This window comes from Bufo gargarizans, chromosome 5, assembly GCF_014858855.1.
Source record: "Bufo gargarizans isolate SCDJY-AF-19 chromosome 5, ASM1485885v1, whole genome shotgun sequence".
NCBI classification, from domain to species: Eukaryota; Metazoa; Chordata; class Amphibia; order Anura; family Bufonidae; genus Bufo; species Bufo gargarizans.
The window spans coordinates 17,720,820-17,740,164 of record NC_058084.1 but is presented as its reverse complement, the minus strand read 5'-3'; the positions used below and the strand labels follow the sequence as shown (position 1 = coordinate 17,740,164).

At 40.1% G+C, this 19,345-nt stretch overlaps 1 protein-coding gene across 2 annotated transcripts in view; it reads left to right on the top strand.

Annotated features, from left to right (window-relative positions):
- Positions 1–15,472, top strand: part of ADGRB1 (adhesion G protein-coupled receptor B1) — a 559,240-nt gene extending 543,768 nt beyond the window's left edge. For both annotated transcript variants that reach the window (XM_044294271.1, XM_044294270.1), the window contains 5 exons: positions 1,238–1,277; positions 6,150–6,793; positions 8,886–8,921; positions 10,795–10,899; positions 13,730–15,472. In XM_044294271.1, coding sequence (XP_044150206.1) covers positions 1,238–1,277; positions 6,150–6,793; positions 8,886–8,921; positions 10,795–10,899; positions 13,730–13,927 — 1,023 coding nt within the window. In that variant the 3' untranslated portion in view covers positions 13,928–15,472. The remainder of the gene's footprint in view (positions 1–1,237; positions 1,278–6,149; positions 6,794–8,885; positions 8,922–10,794; positions 10,900–13,729) is intronic.
- The last annotated feature ends 3,873 nt before the right edge of the window (positions 15,473–19,345 follow it).

Below are 19,345 nucleotides of genomic sequence, written 5' to 3'. Positions count from 1 at the left end.
ACAGCTCCTATGTACAAGAATATAACTACTATAATACTGCCTCCTATGTACAAGAATATAACTACTATAATACTGCCTCCTATGTACAAGAATATAACTACTATAATACTGCTCCTATGTACAAGAATATAATTACTATAATACTGATCCTATGTATAAGAATATAACTACTATAATACTGAATATACTACTATGTACAAGAATATAACTACTATAATACTTCTCCTATGTACAAGAATATAACTACTATAATACTGCCTCATATGTACACAAATATAACTTCTCTAATACTGTTCCTATGTACAAGAATATAACTAGTATAATACTGCTCCCATATACAAGAATATAACTACTATAATACTGCCTCCTATGTACAAGAATATAACTACTATAATACTGCTCCTATGTACAAGAATATAACTACTATAATACTGCCCCCTATGTACAAGAATATAACTACTATAATACTGCTCCTATGTACAAGGATATAACTACTATAATACTGCTCCTATGTACAAGAATATAACTACTATAATACTGCTCCTATGTACAAGACTATAACTACTATAATACTGCCTCCTATGTACAGGAATATAACTACTATAATACTACCTCCTATGTACAAGAATATAACTACTATAATACTGCTCCTATGTACAAGAATATAACTACTATAATACTGCTTTTATGTACAAGAATATAACTACTATAATACTGCCTTATATGTACAAGAATATAACTACTATAATACTGCTCCTATGTACAAGAATATATCTACTATAATACTGCTCCTATGTACAAGAATATAACTACTATAATACTGCTCCTATGTACAAGAATATAACTACTATAATACTGCTCCTATGTACAAGAATATAACTACTATAATACTGCTCCTATGTACAAGAATATAACTACTATAATACTGCTCCTATGTACAAGAATATAACTACTATAATACTGCCTCCTATGTACAATAATATAACTACTATAATACTGCTCCTATGAAGATGAATAATATTTACAGTAATTAGAGTGCGTTATGAATGTACACGATTATTAGATTAATGTGACTGGTGTTTCCTTTTAGCAGTAGATGATATATCAGCATTATTGTAATTACACGGCTGATAGAGTCACTAGCAGTAACTGATTATACATTGTATCAGGTGTATTATAAATGATATCATTACCAGGATTCCCTCAGTAACTCTTCCATTCTCCTCTTTTCCAACAGTCTGACTTTGAGAAGGATGTTGATCTGGCGTGCCGCTCAGGTAAGGAGACGCAATGCAAAATACTAACATTTTTGTACTTTTTTGCTCTGCGCCTGGTCTTCTAAGTCTTGTCTAGAAGTCTGTTAGAGTACCAGCTGGCCTTGTCTTTTTTCACTCACTTGGATCTTTTTTATGCAAAATCTTTTCGTTCTTGGATATTGATAAACCAGCTTGGCTGCCTATACCCTGTAGGGCAGGGATCAGCAACCTCCGGGCACTTCAGCTGCCGTGAAACTACAATTCCCAGCAAGCTCACTGGCTGTTCTCTAAAACACCCATAGAAGTTAATGGAGTACACCAGGGTGCTTGAGGTTGCTGATCCCTGCTGGAGGGTCACCACTCACTTGGATCCTGGATTTTGAGCCCACTGTCTGGAAGCGGTCCACGTACAATCAGAATGACAAGACTAGACCCCCATAAGTGGTGTTTTTCCCCCTCTGTAATATTTCCATGACTTTTGGGCCAGTACAACGTCTTTGTTACTAACAATGCAGTTCCAATTACAAAGGCAATGCAACCAACCTGGGCTAGACCCCTTCTCACCAAGAGTCCCATAGTAGCCACCTGGACTCCCTCTATGGTATGGTGGCCAATCAGAAAGGAATATGGGAAGGACTGAGCTGAGTTGGATGCAGAACGGGATCAAAGCCTCATTGACCATATTAGTGTCTCTCTTTGGAGTGGAATCAACCCTAGACTGGAGGGTCCAGATATCTGCTTACCCACCTTTTCATCTTCTAGTAGATGTCATGATCCACCAGTTGGTTTCTATCTGTTTCCTTTACTCATGTTGGGAATCCCTAGGTTTCTACAGCCATATGGTTTGATGATTAGGGATTTGGATCTCTGAGACTCCTTGCAGATCAGCATGATGAAGGGTCCGCAGTGCTTGGCAATCAAAGGCTACATTAGATTGAACTAGTCAAGTGAACAGGGGACAGTTGCAGCACCAAACACAACCAATCATATGAATGGGTCCTTTAATTGTGCTAGTCGGACCCCCAGAAATAATGAATTGATGCTATGGCCCCAGAGAGCCTCAATATACACCAGACTCCTGGTGTTTAAATGCGCTCCAATGTATATTTGTGGCCAACTGATTTAAAAGGGTACTCCCATCTCAGACAATCGGGCATATCGCTAGGATTTGGTTCGGATTGCAGTATCTGAATCTGATTCTTTTAAAGACTTCATTAATATTATCGGCTCCGACCTACTGTAAAATGTATGTCCTGCCCAGAGGTCTTTCCAAAATTTCAGCAAATATAGCGAGACTTACTTAGTCTCGCCTCTATCACGTGTCAATTTGTTTATTCGCATAAATCACTGTATCAAAATTCGAAGACGAATTCATCTTAGTATTAGGCGATGATGGGCAGAAATAAAAATCTATTTGAGATGAACATTGTATGAATATCACAAAAATGAACTGGAATTTCAAAAAGCATATTTTCTTTTTGACAATTTCCAAACTACAGTGTATACCAAAAGTATACAGTGAATGGGGCTGCTTCCGAGCCGCCAAAACTGCGACTTGAATGCGGAACAAAACAATGTCCGTGTGCATGAGGCCTAAACCGGTCAATGTCTGTGTTCTCCTCGCCTGTCCAGTTGTTTCGCTGTTCGTATTCTGCTTTCCTCTCTCACGACGTCTGTACCTACATTTTTTATTTTCCATGTCTCTTGCGGGGACGGACATAATGTAAGCGCTCTACCTCAATTAGCTAGAGAATAGTCACCTAATTTACAGAGTGTAATATAGGCAAACATGTCCGCCGCCGCCGCCATCGCTCTGACACTAATATGTCTTCAGTAGGAACACCTGTCATTAGGTAAAGTGCTCTTCAGATCATCATAATAGAGATGGTCGTTTCTGAGCGCTGATACTCCGATATGTTATTAGCCGCTACGGAGATTGCACCCAGATAAAAATACTGTCAATCAGGAAGAATGGCCACAGGAAATCTGGTTTTATCCTTCACACAAAGTTCCTCTACTCAAGGGACGTGATAAATGCTTCAACCTTCTAGGAAAAAGGTCTTAAAGGGGTTGTCCAGGATTGTTTTTATTTCCCTGCTCTGTGAAGAGCTCTAAACTTACCTGCTCCATGGCTCCAAGGCTGTCTTACCTGGACTTCCTGCATTGACGGGGTCAAACTTTGCTCTGCTATGCAGGAAGTCTGTGAGATGCAGCTTCAGCCAAGAGCTGTAGACAGGGGCATTGCTAGGGTCTCAAAAGATCCGGGGTACAAGCCCCAATGAATATGGCCCAGTTCTATAAGTCGTCGTCGTCCCCCTCCCACCACACACTGCATTTTGCTGTACTTGCTATACAGCAGCACATACCTGCCACATCCAGGGCCTCCCAGGTGATGTCTCTTCTGATGTAGATCTTCTCTGTCATCATCTTCTCCATTTGGTCCTCACAACTTCTCTCAGCCGCCTCGTCTCTGCAGAGTGTGACACACAGACATCTGAGCTTCTGCACTTTTCTATCATCATCCCCCAACCTGGAGTCCCAACATTGTTATCCTGCTGCTCGCTGTGCCCCCCAATACCCCCAGATACTTTCCTGAAGAAAAATTAGTGCCCCCAATAGTAATACTGCCCCCTACAGTGCCCCCAACCGTGATAATGCTCCCCAAGAGTGCCCCCTTTAGTAGAAGAGCCATCCGTTATTAATAATGCTCCCCTATTGTTCCCCCAGTGGTAATAAAGCTCTCTACAGACCCTTCATTAGTAATAAGGCCCCCATAGTGCTCTTAGTAGAAATAAGGCGGATCTATAAGTCCCTCCTATAGAGCCCCCAGTAGTAATAAGAACTCCTAATGTCCCCTGGATTTGCAGTGCCCCCTGTTATATTCCCGCCTCCACCATACAGTCCCATGTAAATAACATCACACCATCTCTCCTGCCCCTCCAAAATACAGTCCTATGCAAATAACATCACTCCCCTTCCTTCACCCCCTCCAACATACAGTCCCATGTAAATAACACTATTTCCCTCCCTCCGCCATACAGTCCCATGTAAATAGCATCAAGACATCTCTCCATCCCCCTCCAATATACAGTCCCATGTAAATAACACCCCTCTCTATCTACAGCCCCTCCAAAATACAGTCCCATGTAAATAACATCACCTCCACACCAGCCGCCTTCAACATACAGTCCCAAGTAAATAAAATCACCCCCTTCCCAGACGCCTCCAACATGCATTTCTATGTAAACATCACCCCCTCAACATTCAGTCCCATGTAAATAACATCATCCCCCCCACCAGCCACCTTCAACATACAGTCCCACGTAAATAACATTGCCCCCCTGAACATTCAGTCCCATGTAAATAACATCACTCCCTCTCTCAGACCCCTGTAAAATTCTGTCCCATGTAAATAACATCACTCCCTCCCACAGCCGCCATCAACATACAGTCCCAGGTAAACAACATCACTGCCTCCCCAGCCCCCTCCGACATACAGTCCCATGTAAATAACACCCTGCTGCCCAAGCTCCCTCCAACATACAATTCCATGTAAATAACATCCCCCTGCCCCAGCCCCCTCCATCATACAGTCCCATGTAAATAACATAATCCCCTACCACAGCCCCCTCCATCATACAGTCCCATGTAAATAACATAATCCCCTACCACAGCCGCCTTAAACATACAGTCCCATGTAAATAACATCACCCTGCCCCAGCCCCCTCCAACATACAGTCCTATGTAAATAACATCACTCCCTCTTACAGCCACTATCAACATACGGTCCCATGTAAATAACATGACCCCCTCTCCAGCCACCTCCAACAAAGTCCCATGTAAATAACATCCCTCCTTCTGCCCTAACATACAGTCCCAGTTAAATAACCCCAACTCATAGCACTTACCTCTCCTTATGTAGCAGACATACCCATAGCTTTTATTCCTCTTCACTGCCGCCCTCTTCTGCACTGGTCACATGATGGTGACATCATTGTAGGTCCTTCTCAACCACTGATTGTTTTACTGGTCACATGACCTGTGATGTCACCACAGGTCCTTCAGCTCTTCCACCGCATTAGATTCAATTGTATTTCAGTTGTATCTAGCAGGCAGGCAGGACATTCGGGGCCTGGGACAAAACATCAGGGGCCCAGGCCCCGAATGTTTTAACCTAGCAACGCCCCTGGCTGTAGAACAGGAAGTCTGTGATCTGTGGCCTATAGCTTCAGAGCAGGAAGCCTATGAGATGCAGCTTCATCCAATAGCTTCAGTACAGGAAGTCTGTAAGGTGCAGCCTTGGCCAATAGCTGCAGAGCAGGAAGCCTATGAGATGCAGCTTCATCCAATAGCTTCAGTACAGGAAGTCTGTAAGGTGCAGCGTCGGCCAATAGCTGCATAGCCGAAAGTCTGGGAGGTGCAGCTTCAGCCAATAGCTGCAGAGCAGGAAGTGATATCAGAGAAGGGAGTGTCATTTTTGTAGTTTTTCTTGTACAGCCCAGTAATATTCAGTCATCTTGTTATTTTCTGTGGTGGACAAGATTTGCAGTACATAGAGATTCTCAGAAACTGGAACTTAGAAAAGTAGAAGAATTTACAACCTTGTAGTAAATGGATCCTCGTAGCTCCTTTTTACTAATTATGAATATTTCCCCAGAGTTTGAATTTAAATAAGTTATTTATAAAGTTGGAGAAGGGAAATGGACGAGTGGAATATAGCTCAAGCACACCTTACAGGTCCTACTATATAGACAGGCAACATGAGATGTTCCGTCTGGAACTACAGATTACAACAGCTTCAGGCTAAAAAAAATTGTCGTAGGATCTCATTGTAATATATGAGGTATTTTCCTTAAAATAAAAGTTTTCATTATATATTTTTTTTCTGTCTAGCTATCAATAAGGACCTCTCAGCCTGTAGAACATCCACCATCACAGGAACTCTGAAAAGACCATCTCTGCAGGATGAAGAAAAGATGAAGATGAACCATCAAAAGGGATCAAATTTCAATAGTCTTCCAGCTAACGTGTCCAAAATGCACCTTCAAGGATCGCCACACTACCTGGGAACCATTGGTCTCAACGAGTATAATAATCATACGCTTACCCTAAAAAAGGACAAAAACCAGCCCCCTAAACCCATATACATGTGTGAAGGAGATATCTTCAAAAAGTTGGACTCAGAGCTGACCAGAGCCCAGGAGCAGTCAATGGACACCAGTTATGTTATTCTGCCCGGTAATACGGCCACTCTCAGGGCAAAGCCAAAAGAGGACAGTAAGTACAGCATGAACATTGACCAGATGCCACAGACCAGGCTCATACATTTAAACATGGCAGATCCCAGCTACATGGTGAGGAGTCCTCCAAGGGAACGCATTGGCATGAAATGCGTGGAGCAAGGGTCACCGATGCAACAGCTGCATCCCAGCGAGTCACAAATACCAGTTGGCCTTTGTGAAAAGGCAGAGTTGGTAACATCAGGGATTGTCCCAAAAAGTGAGACTATCGCTACACTCTCAATGAGTTCCTTAGAGGTAAGAGACATGTAATCACTCAAAATGTGTTTGTTCTATGTATTCCGTGAAAGCCAACACTAGCAAAATATGACATTTACAGTATAGCTTAAAAGGGTTTTCCAATTGTTTTATACTGATGATCTATCCTCAGGATGGGTCATCAGTATCTGACGGGTGGGGGACCAACTCTCCAGACTCTTGCCGGTGAGCTGTTTGAGCGCCACAGCCTTCTCATGTTCCAAGGTCATGTGGCCTAGGCTCATAACTATTTGAGTGGATGGCATTGAGCTGTGGTACCAATCACAACTGCTATAAATGTACAGTGTGTGTAGTAAGCTGCGAGGAGGCAGCGGCACTCACCATCTCCTCATACAGCTGATTGGGGGACCTCCCGGGTGTCAGACTCCTTCTGATCAGATACTGATAACCTATCGTGAGGTACAGTATTATAGTAGTTACAGTATATTCTTGTACATAGGAGCAGTATTATGGTAGTTATATTCTTGTACATAGGAGGCAGTATTATAGTAGTTATATTCTTGTACATAGGAGCAGTATTATAGTAGTTATATTCTTGTACATAGGAGCAGTATTATAGTAGTTATATTCTTGTACATAGGAGCAGTATTATAGTAGTTATATTCTTGTACATAGGAGGCAGTATTATAGTAGTTATATTCTTGTACATAGGAGGCAGTATTATAGTAGTTATATTCTTGTACATAGGAGCAGTATTATAGTAGTTATATTCTTGTACATAGCAGGCAGTATTATAGTAGTCATATTCTTGTACAAAGGAGCAGTATTATAGTAGTTATATTCTTGTACATAGGAGCAGTATTATAGTAGTTATATTCTTGTACATAGGGGCAGTATTATAGGAGTTATATTCTTGTACATAGGAGCAGTATTATAGTAGTCATATTCTTATACATAGGAGGGATTATTATAGGAGTTATATTCTTGTACATAGGAGGCAGTATTATAGTAGTTATATTCTTGTACATCGGAGGCAGTATTATAGTAGTTATAGTCTTGTACATAGGAGCAGTATTATAGTAGTTATATTCTTGTACATAGGAGCAGTATTATAGTAGTTATAGTCTTGTACATAGGAGCAGTATTATAGTAGTTATATTCTTGTACATAGGAGCAGTATTATAGTAGTTATATTTTTGTACATAGACGGCAGTATTATAGTAGTTATATTCTTGTACATAGGAGGCAGTATTATAGTAGTTATAGTCTTGTACATAGGAGCAGTATTATAGTAGTTATATTCTTGTACATAGGAGGCAGTATTATAGTAGTTATATTCTTGTACATAGGAGCAGTATTATAGTAGTTATATTCTTGTACATAGGAGCAGTATTATAGTAGTTATATTCTTGTACATAGGAGGCATTATTATAGGAGTTATATTCTTGTACATAGGAGGGCAGTATCATAGTAGGTATATTCTTGTATATAGGAGGCAGTATTATAGTAGTTATAGTCTTGTACATAGGAGCAGTATTATAGTAGTTATATTCTTGTACATCGGAGCAGTATTATAGTAGTTATATTTTTGTACATAGATGGCAGTATTATAGTAGTTATATTCTTGTATATAGGGAGCAGTATTATAGTAGTTATATTCTTGTACATAGAAGCAGTATTATAGTAGTTATATTTTTGTACATAGATGGCAGTATTATAGTAGTTATATTCTTGTACATAGGAGGCAGTATTATAGTAGATATAGTCTTGTACATAGGAGCAGTATTATAGTAGTTATATTTTTGACAGGTTGCTTTTCATTTGGAAATTTCTACCTTAACCTACCTTGGAAGAGCATGTCAGGTTAACATTGGTGGGGATACTTTAATTCTGAGTTGTCAAAGCCAGCCCGCTTAAGAAGTGCGAGATTCCATCCATTCCTATATCACACCAGCTCGCTCTGCCATACAGCAGATATAATCAATTACATCGACAAGAGGCTATTGACTGAAGTAATATTTCCATGTCACAATTACAAACTTCACATCCTGTTATTGAATACTGTTGATGATCTCAAGGCAATTATTGTATTCATACTCAGTCATGATTCCCATTTCCTCTTCATTCACAGAGAAGAAAATCTCGGTATGCAGAATTAGACTTCGAGGTACGATTTTCCTCCCTTTACACTTTTTTTTTACATTTTCATCACAAACAAAAAAATTAAATTTTATAATTTTGTGCAGTAGACATGGGGGCGCTGTTTCATTGCTGTCTGTGGTAAACATTTGTTCACGACAGTGGTGAAAAATGGTACTGCAAAATTTAAAACACTTGAAATGCTTCATATAAAGTTGATGATTTGTATACTGGTACTAGCTTGCTATGGCAAGTAGTGTACGGAGCATATGACTGGCACCAGGATAAGAACCATATGGAGGATTATTACCTACAGGGTTACAGCATGGTTTTAATAAATCAAAAGAATGGGAAGATGGTGCAGCACTTTCTAAAGGTTACTCGAAGGGAATGTGTCATCAGAAAATGACCTATTACCTATATTGACTTTTTATAGTAAACATATTCTTTTTTAAATTTTTGGTGATTTTTTTTTTCCAACGTTCATGCTATCTATATTTTAAACAAATCCTACAATCAGGAAGTTTTTTTCACTGGCCACCAAACCTCATAATAGCTTGCCACTTACAAATCATGTTTCAGCAATCATCTCATTATTATCATCATAGACAGGATTACAATGACAGGCATGACCTATGTATAGATAACACAGGATCCGCCATTCACAATAGGTGATGTCACAGCTTATTTAGACCCCTCCCTGCACAATGACCTCTGCACAGGTCACAGAGCAGGACCACAACACTCTTCCATAGAAGTCAATGAGGTCGGCTCTGATCCACTTTAAAAATCTAATATGGCTCTAGAATTCTGGTGCCAGTGTTCAGTTAGATTTCCCTACCCGTGAGATTTCCATACCCTCGTCACTTCCTGCTGTGACGCGGCCGCACCGGACATGACGTGAGAAGGTGTGCCGCGCAGGCACACAACAACAGGGTAGGGAAATTTCACAGCAGAGTTAGCAGGACACAGGTCGACACTGCGCGCATGTGTCGGGAGCCTCACCAGCAGTTAGGGTAGGGAAAAATTACGAGCCAGTGTGCAGGCTCGGTGATCGGATGGATGTTTTCTGCTGGCCACCGGCCGACACTGCGCATGCGCTGGGACCCTCACCAGCAGTTAGGGTAGAGAAAAAGCACTGGTCCATAATTTTTCCCTTCCCTAACCGCTGGTGAGGCTCCCAGCGCATGCGCAGTGTCGGCCGGTGTCCAGCTCAGAACATCCATCCGATCACCACGCCTGCGCACTGGCCCGTATTTTTTCCCTACCCTAACCGCTGGTGAGGCTCCCGGCGCATGCGCAGTGTCGGCCGGTGTCCAGCTCAGAACATCCATCCGATCACCACGCCTGCGCACTGGCCCGTATTTTTTCCCTACCCTAACCGCTGGTGAGGCTCCCGGCGCATGCGCAGTGTCAGCCGGTGTCCAGCTAACTCTGCTGTGAAATTTCCCTACCGCGCCGTTATGCGCCTGCGCACCGCTGCACACCTCCGACACACCTCCGACATACCTCCTCACGTCATGTCCGGTGCTGCCGGAAGTTACGAGGGTAGGGAAATCCCACGAGGTAGGGAAATCTAACGGAACACCCGTCCAAGGTTCCCTAAAAATTTTGGTTCATTGGAAGACAGTTCATTGGAAGATAGTAGCAATGAGACAGTCCTGAAGGTAAAGGGTGGGTGCCAAGGAGTGCATTAAGAAGATCAATGGGTGCCATGTGGGCATCAAATTATTGAACTTGTTTTTGAGATTTCTTGAGGTCTGATTTGGAGCAGGAGTTCTCCAAAAATTGATAGCACATTTTAGGGGTTACCACACAGTAACATGGGTGGGAGTCACTAAGATATAGAATATACTGCACTTTGAGTCTAATATATATTTTTTTGTTTGTTTTTTTCCCAGAAAATTATGCACACCAGAAAACGCCACCAAGATATGTTCCAAGACTTAAACCGAAAGCTCCAGCATTCAGAGAAAGAAAAGGAGTCACCAACAGCAGAGAGTATGGTATGATATGACATTTCTTATCCTATAGGGAATTTCTATGACCTGTGAGAGGAACCAGGTGGTGGGAAAAAAACAAGGGGGCAGAGTAAGGTGTTCTGAAGAGCCATTTTCCCACATGTCTTTTACCTCAAAACGAGGCTCTGAATGTTTTCCTGTTAAAATTTGACCCCCTTTCTGATAAAAAAAGAGCAGATCACATAAATGTAATGAGCAAGAGACATAGATGTATGACTTCTGTAGCTTTTGTAAGGTTGCTTTTGTAAGGTCTAGAAGAATTAAAAGGTGATGTCGGTCTCAAATTTTGTGGTGGAACTTCAGGAGTGTGACCTTGTAGAGGCAGAAAAAATACAACAATCCTATTTATTCATGATTACCTAATCTAAACTTGTCAATTGGCCAACTCAGCTTCTCAAGATATCAGAGGGTCCCAACATAATTTGAAAAATATTCATAGTAAATAGATACCCTCTTAAGCTCACCCAAATTCCAGTGACTGGTGGGTTCCTCAGTTAACACAGGAAGATGTAACCTTTTGGCATAAATAACCCACCGCTAACTCAAAAACAGCAAAACAAGTTGGGGTATCTGGATGAGGAAGATCCAGAATGTTTCCTTCATCCATCAAACGAACCAAATCAAAGGGGCAAAAAGCAGTTAGAAAGCTTTTAATTGAATCATATAAATGCAATGCAAACATATATGAAAGCCAGAACGGTTGAATAATCAGTCAAGTATATGGATAGTTATAGGAGTCTCTGTGATTTAAACATTGGACAATTTCCAACACCTCCACCGATTAGCTGATATGGGACTAACCTTTCCTGAACACTACATAGTGTGTAGAGTTGTGTAAGTTCCTATGGCTCACCTCATTTTCCTTGTTCTATATCCCGGGAACCAAAGCTGACGTCTTAAACTAGACGCAGCTGTTACCATAATTTTATGGAAAACCACCAAAGCCACCAAGTTAAGTGTAGTGATCCAGTCTCTTGGCTCAGGAGGCTGAATAGTAATAAGCTGTCCACTATGGCCATCTGTAGGCAAGGTGAAGCTAAATAATTAGTGTCTACATTTCTTTTGATGCATTTTACTATTGATAAAGAGACCATCGTGAAATTTTGTCAAATATAATAAATATCTACTTACCTTCCAAGCCAAAACATGCAGAGAAGTAAAGTTGGCTTAGTCATCACAAAAGTTTCATCTTCACTTAATTTATATTTTCAATTTTGAGTTCAGTTGCCATGATTAAGAACCAGTCAGTTCGAAACACGTAGGAAATATGTGTGGAAATATGCCACGTGGTGTTTTTAACATGCCTTAGATAAAGTGGACTATTTTAATTGAGAAGCTCTTGTGCTGGATCTACATCTTTTATGTACAAGTCAGCCAATGCCCCCTCAAATTCCAGTGACTGGTGGGTTCCTCAGTTTACACAGAAAGACGTGACCTCCTGGCATAAATAACCCACCGCTAACTCAAAAATAGCAAAACAAGTTGGGGTCTCTGGATGAGGAGGGTCCACAAGGCGTGAAAAAGCAGTTAAAAAACGTAAAACTTAACTTTTACTTGAATCATAGAAAAGCAATGCAAACATATATGACAGCCAGAATGCTTGAGTAATCAGTCAAGTATAAGACATGGAAATTAATTGTCATTAAAGGGAATCTATTAGCAGCTTTGACAATGCTATACTGCGGACAGCCCTAGGATGGGGCTGGGGAGAGCAGTACAAACATACCTCTTGTGCAGTTTTTATTGTCAGAAGTACTAAGAAAGTGAACCTGTTCTGCCAGATTTTTCTCCTGCAAGTGCTCACACGGCCCCTCCCCTCTTCTCTCAGTGACGGATGTACAAGTCTCTTGGTTGGATTCTTCAGTTGCCACTCAGAGCAGAGGAGTGGGACTAAGAAGCAGTGTAATGCGGAGAGCGCTTTACCGTAAGCCTCGCCTCCAGTGCACCTTCACAAGCAGAATCTGGCAGCATAACGGTTCATAGTCATGATGATAAAAGCTCCAAAAACAATATGTTTGTCCTGCTCTCCCCAGCTTCTACTTTGTGCTGTCAGCAGTTTAGCATGGTGAAAACTGCTGATGGACTCCCTTTTAAATTTTAAATTCCATAGCTTGCCCTTGGCACTAACAAACAATGCTCAGATCCTGGAGTGAACAGTAACTTGATCAAGTAAAGCATTCCAATGCATTAGAAAGGAACGGTCTTACTGATTCTGAAGATGGGACCATCCATATGGCCTTTTCATCGCCTGGGTAGAGGATGCTGCCCCAATTACTCCTCATCTATAGGCTAGGCTGCCCTCAAGGTGCCTATGCCATAGGGTAGCCACCCTCATAAGCATGACCCTGTCCAGAGCTTGTCTCCAATGAAGGAGTTCTTTACAAGTTCTTAACAGGTTTCATCTGAGGAATCTCAAAAAGCTTGCACAAAATCATGTGCCTGGGTTTAGTAGTAAAACCAATGGGTTGTGCCTGCATAATTCAAGAAGAAAAAACGAAGTTTTAGAATTAATTTTAACCCATCCACCACCCCATGGGCAGCCTTAGGGGTGTGCGATCTGTACAAATTCACAGGGGATGGGGGGCTCACCTTTTCCACTGTAGTGGGCAACCATTGGCCCTGATGGTCTGAGAATACAGAATCTGCACCCCTGATCCATCTATATAAAGTACTGCACCAGATAACCAAAAGCCAACTTTTTTTAGTTTGAAAGATAACTTTTTTAACTTGATTGATCAAAGTCCTAAGGTTTTTTATATCCAAGCCAATGTGTTGAATTCATCCATTGATCCCTGTTTCTTAAATTGTCTTACAGATAGAAAAACAACAGACGCCTAGCAAGAGGTCTTGGGAAGGAATGAGGAAGCTTCAGTCGCCACCATCTTGGGTTAAAAAGGACATGGAGCCTGTATCCCCTTCTCCCTTAGAACTAAAGACTGTGGAATGGGAGAAAACGGGTGCAACGATACCACTTGTTGGACAAGACATAATTGACCTTCAGACTGAGGTCTGAAGCTTACAAGAAAGACTTATTTTTATTTTTAAAGAATATGATTCCATATAAAACGGAGAGATGTTTGGTTTCTTTTGAAACCTTGTTAAAGTACTTTTTTGCATTGTTCTCAGAAGGGAAAATCCGTTAGACTCTTAGAGGTAGACGCAACGTGCTCTCTCCCAGGTATGGCAGAAAAGAAGTCGTAAGTGAGAGGTCAGACCATAACAGTAAACAAATGGAAATCAACGTCAAAAGAGTCATCGGCCTTCAAGTGGAGATTACTCTGAGGAAGTCATTGAGACTGGCTGGCGATACTTCTCGATGACACTTAGACCAACTTAATAGATAATTAACAATGATAAAGTACTCTGGTGTATTATATACAAGCTCCGGGGCCAGCTTTTATAGATTCAAACCTAATTCTTCAGTGATGTAATACCTTGCTTGATATCTCCATTCAGTATTGTTAGGTTCAGTCCAACAATGTCTGCCAGAGCTGGCCCAGCTCAGTGGGTAGTAGCCAAAGCAAATTCCGGTCAGTCTTGACTAGAGTAGGTAGAACCAAATGAAATTAACCCCAGCAGAGTGTTATAGAGTGAGTGAAGATTATATATTGAGTGGAAGTCCTTGACTGTTAAAGAAAACCCTATAGGAATACCTTCTGATTGCCCAATCTTCATCTTCTGCTCAGTCAAGCAGGCATTTTGGTATATGAAGAGAAATGTTAATATATCTAGTTTTGTAAAATGGCTTGTGGGACTTGACAGACTGCATAGAAACATTAGCTATGAAGATCCAATAAAGTGTTCCCAAACTTTAGAGCACTTGTTTCTTTTGCTCTTCTCCTTTTCGAGAATCTTTGCCTTTTGACCCAAGAATCCAGAACTGCTACATGTACCCAGAAGTTTTCTCTCGGTGGCCATCAGGTTTCCTAAGACGACTCTCGGAAGCCACTTTGATTCCATGTAGCGCTCTTCGAAAGTTTCCAGAGCAGAGGTGGAATCTGAGACCACGATGGCTTCTCCCAGGGCTTTGACAAATGGGAAAAGATGCATCAATGAATCTTAAAGCAAGTTGCTTGATATGCAAGCTTTTTTTTTTTTTTTTGGCGCCTGTGTTATTATTTTTTTGTTTTGTTTAAATGACATTTTCTCTTGTCATTAACTGTATATTAAATCAATAAATGTTAAAAAAAAATTAAAAAAATCCAAAATAGTAAATAAAAGAGATAAAAGATTACTTAAAACTGTGATGTAATTGTCAGATTTTAGATTATATATAAGAAGAGAAAGCACAAGGCCTACGGTGCCGTGTTGTATAATATTGTAATTATTATAATTACACATAATGAATTTTACCATATAAATATCTTTATACTGTGTTTTAATTTTTTAACACTCACCCCCTTCCCCCAGGTCATCAAGTCTCCCAGCATTAGCAGTATTATGTAATAACTTTCCTATGTGTTCGTTTTAATAAGAGGTTTCTTATTTTTATTTCCTTTTCTTGTTTTAAATTTTTTTATGTTGAATTTTTTTTGCCCTCTGCTTGTTTTTTTATTTTATTTTTATTTTTTTTGTTTTTCCAATCTGTGTTTGTCAGTTTTTTGTACAGTTTTCAGAGCACAAATGAATGTGTTTTATTTCTAATAAAAAGTATAAACCACAGTCTAGTTTTCCTGCTCTGTAAATTGATGAAAAAAAATATTTCAAAAAGAAAAAAAAATGGTATACAACGACACCAATCAAAAAGACCACAACTAAAACCTATTATAGTGCAGATTTTTCTGGGATGGATTTTCAGTTGTCACAGTATGCATGAGGGCAGCCATCCGAAATTTCAAGACCCCATATTGGCAAATGTAGTTTATGGGCTGTGGCCTTCCTTGCCTTTCCTCTTCTCTTGAAATATCCTGAGATGTGAGTCGGATTGACCAGGTTGGGAAAAAAAATTTTATTTTGTGATACTCTGTTGGGAGTTGTTGATGCTATATGTATCTGTTTGGGGTCACCCGATGTGAATTACAGCCTATCAAGGTTTTCACTAGCATGTCTCGATATTGTATTGAATTAGTATTGTGAGAAATTGGAGAAGGCTACAAAATTCAAGGAAAGGTAAGGGTGGACACTTCTGTACCTATCATGTCCATCATACTTCATATTGTAAGTTTGGTCGGCTTTTGAAGAAGCTGTTGACCCTTCTTTTAAACCCCAGTGACCCAATGATTTTAAAATGTTATATGATCTTAATGCAGACCCTCAGTTCCACTCCATATTAAGTGGACCATGGGGGGGACGGGGGACAAAATATTTTTCCACCCAGTGTCTATCAGCAGGGGTTGTTCCATACATAACTCTTAATTGCAGTTTTTAATGGTGTGGCAGATCTTGTAGCTGCAGAAGAAAGAAGGGAGTGACTACCAGAGTCAACTGGAATGTGAAGACAAGGGCCATGGTCTCAACGGGCATGAGCTACACAAGATAGCAATCTGAATGGCTTGTGGGACTGATCTTCTGCAATAGACGATGTAACTAGGGTTTTCATATCTGTAAAAATTATATATAAAACACATTTAAAATAACACTCAAAAGTTTCTCATGGGTGGACAAACTGTATTTTTTATAAATGATTTATTTTTGGATTTTTGTAAAGAAATAAAAAACAATTAACAGCATCCACCGAAAACAATGCAAAAACCATCTAACGGTACATCCCAGTGGTCACGCAGGTATTAGCAGGGCTTAATTGGATGCCTGCCAGTGTTACGCTGACAGGCAGAAGTATTGCACCATATTGTGTGAGCAATCACAGGGGAGGGGGAGGGGCAGGAGGGAGTGCACCACCCAGCATATAGGAGTCAGCCACTACTCCCATATATAATACTAGAAACACAAAAAGAGGGGGTCAGCACATCCCAATACGCAGGTGCACATTGCTTGTGGCTGCAAATATTTATTTTTCCATTGACAGAGTGTCACCAGGACTTTTTTAATGATAAGTCATTAGTGATAATTTTTGTAACTGACATTTTCATCACTTTTTATGCAGTTTTCTGTGAACTGAAGAAAAAAGATGCAATTCTGAATTTTTGATTTTCTCTGTGATCTTCATCTTATGGGAAAAAAAATAATGTGATCATCTTTGGGTTGTCAGACATGTAAAAAACTATATATTTTTTCTTTTTTTGAACAATTTTAAACATTTTATTAACTTTTTAATTTTTTTTAGGTCTATTAGACCTAAAAAAAATTAAAAAGTTAATAAAATGTTTAAAATTGTTCAAAAAAAGAAAAAATATATAGTTTTTTACATGTCTGACAACCCAAAGATGATCACATTATTTTTTTTCCCATAAGATGAAGATCACAGAGAAAATCAAAAATTCAGAATTGCATCTTTTTTCTTCAGTTCACAGAAAACTGCATAAAAAGTGATGAAAATGTCAGTTACAAAAATTATCACTAATGACTTATCATTAAAAAAGTCCTGGTGACACTCTGTCAATGGAAAAATAAATATTTGCAGCCACAAGCAATGTGCACCTGCGTATTGGGATGTGCTGACCCCCTCTTTTTGTGTTTCTAGTATTATATATGGGAGTAGTGGCTGACTCCTATATGCTGGGTGGTGCACTCCCTCCTGCCCCTCCCCTGATTTTAATTAGATTGCGTACATAGTCTGCTCAGCATGCATGCTGGTACTTGTAGCCCCTGGATTCAATGAAGGCCATTTTGGCTCCACAAAGACATAAATCAAGGGGGCCCAGCATGCATGTGGGACCTGCACTTCCTGGATCCATGGTCGCTGTTATGGCACCCAACAGGTGAGCTTTAGTGTTAGGACCCGTCTTATAGAGGTCGCCTTGGCGTTCGGCAGACGGGCTCAAATGATTTTGTACAAAATGTATTTGCTAAGCGTCTCTAAGTTATTAGCATAGCATTGGCAATGTAATATACTTTTGTACTCTACTTTTGGTTTGTAGAGGGCTGTTGCACCATGTGTTTGTCAAATGGAAAAATAAAAACGTTATGGCTCTCAGAATATGGAGACCCAAAAACTGTGCAAAAATATATATACATGTGTCGTTCTGACCCTCAGAATACAGTTTTCCTGTCATGCATACTGTACAGGTGAAACTCGAAAAATTTGAATATGGTGCAAAGTTAATTTATTTAAGTAATTCAACTTAAAAGGTGAAACTAATGAGATGGACTCATTACAGGCAAAGCGAGAGATTTCAAGCCTTTATTTCTTATAATTTGGATGATTATGGCTTACAGCTTACAAAACCCCAAATCACAATCTCAGGTCCCCTTTGCTCAGGGGTTAAGGATTAATTAGCTGACTAGAGGGTGACACTTTGAGCCGAGAATATTGAACCTTTTCTCAAAATTCTAATTTGAAGTTGCATTACTGAAATACTGTAAATGGACCTTTGCACGATTTTTTGAGTTTCACCTATATCTCATGGTGTATGCCATACAAATAAAATAGTATAGTTGCAACCCTGATTTACAGAATACATAACATCCTTTTTTGTGTTTAGTGGATTTATGTTTTTCATTAATTTTCTTAAATATTATTTTTATTTTTAATTGGATTGTTATGGAAAAAGGTGTCCGACGCAACAATGTGTGTTCTGACTTCATGAAGATTCATGCTCTGTCGCCCTGCAATTACTGTATATTTTATCTGGTGCAATTTGAAAAGAAAACTAACTGTAGTAACAATCGATTAAAAAAACTGGAACCATTTTGTGTTCACAGGTAGTCTGCAGACCTATGTGTCTCCACATGTATGCGTTCTGATTTTACAGTCACGTGTTACTCCAATCTCTCAGTCAGTAGAAGAGAACGGAGTAAATATTGAGTGCAGGATCAGACTACGCATTGGTTTGTTTGTAGTCTGTCGCCATGGAGACACATAGGTCTATATAAGGGTACTTTCACACTTCCGTTGTTTGATTTCGGCAGGCAGTTCCGTTGCCTGAAACTGTATGCAAACCCATGTCATTTTTTCTGACCATCCTGATCAGTCTGAAAAATGCATTGCAATACCAGATCAGTTTTTCCGGTGTCATCAGGCAAAACGGATCTGGTATTTATTTTTTTCACATTTTTAAAGGTCTGTGCATGCGCAGACCCAAATACCGGGTCCGTCAATGCGGCAATTTTACAATACATTCCTATGGAAAAAAATGCCTGATCCGGCATTCAGGCAAGTGTTCAGTTTTTTGGGCCGGAGATAAAACCGTAGCATGCTGCGGTATTATCTCCGTCTTGAAAAGTCAAAAAGACTGAACTGAAGCCATCCTGATGCATCCTGAACGGATCGCTCTCCATTCAGAATGCATGGGGATAAAACTGATCAGTTATTTTCCTGTTTAGAGCCCCTAGGACGGAACTCAGCGCCGGAAAAGAAAAACGCTAGTGTGAA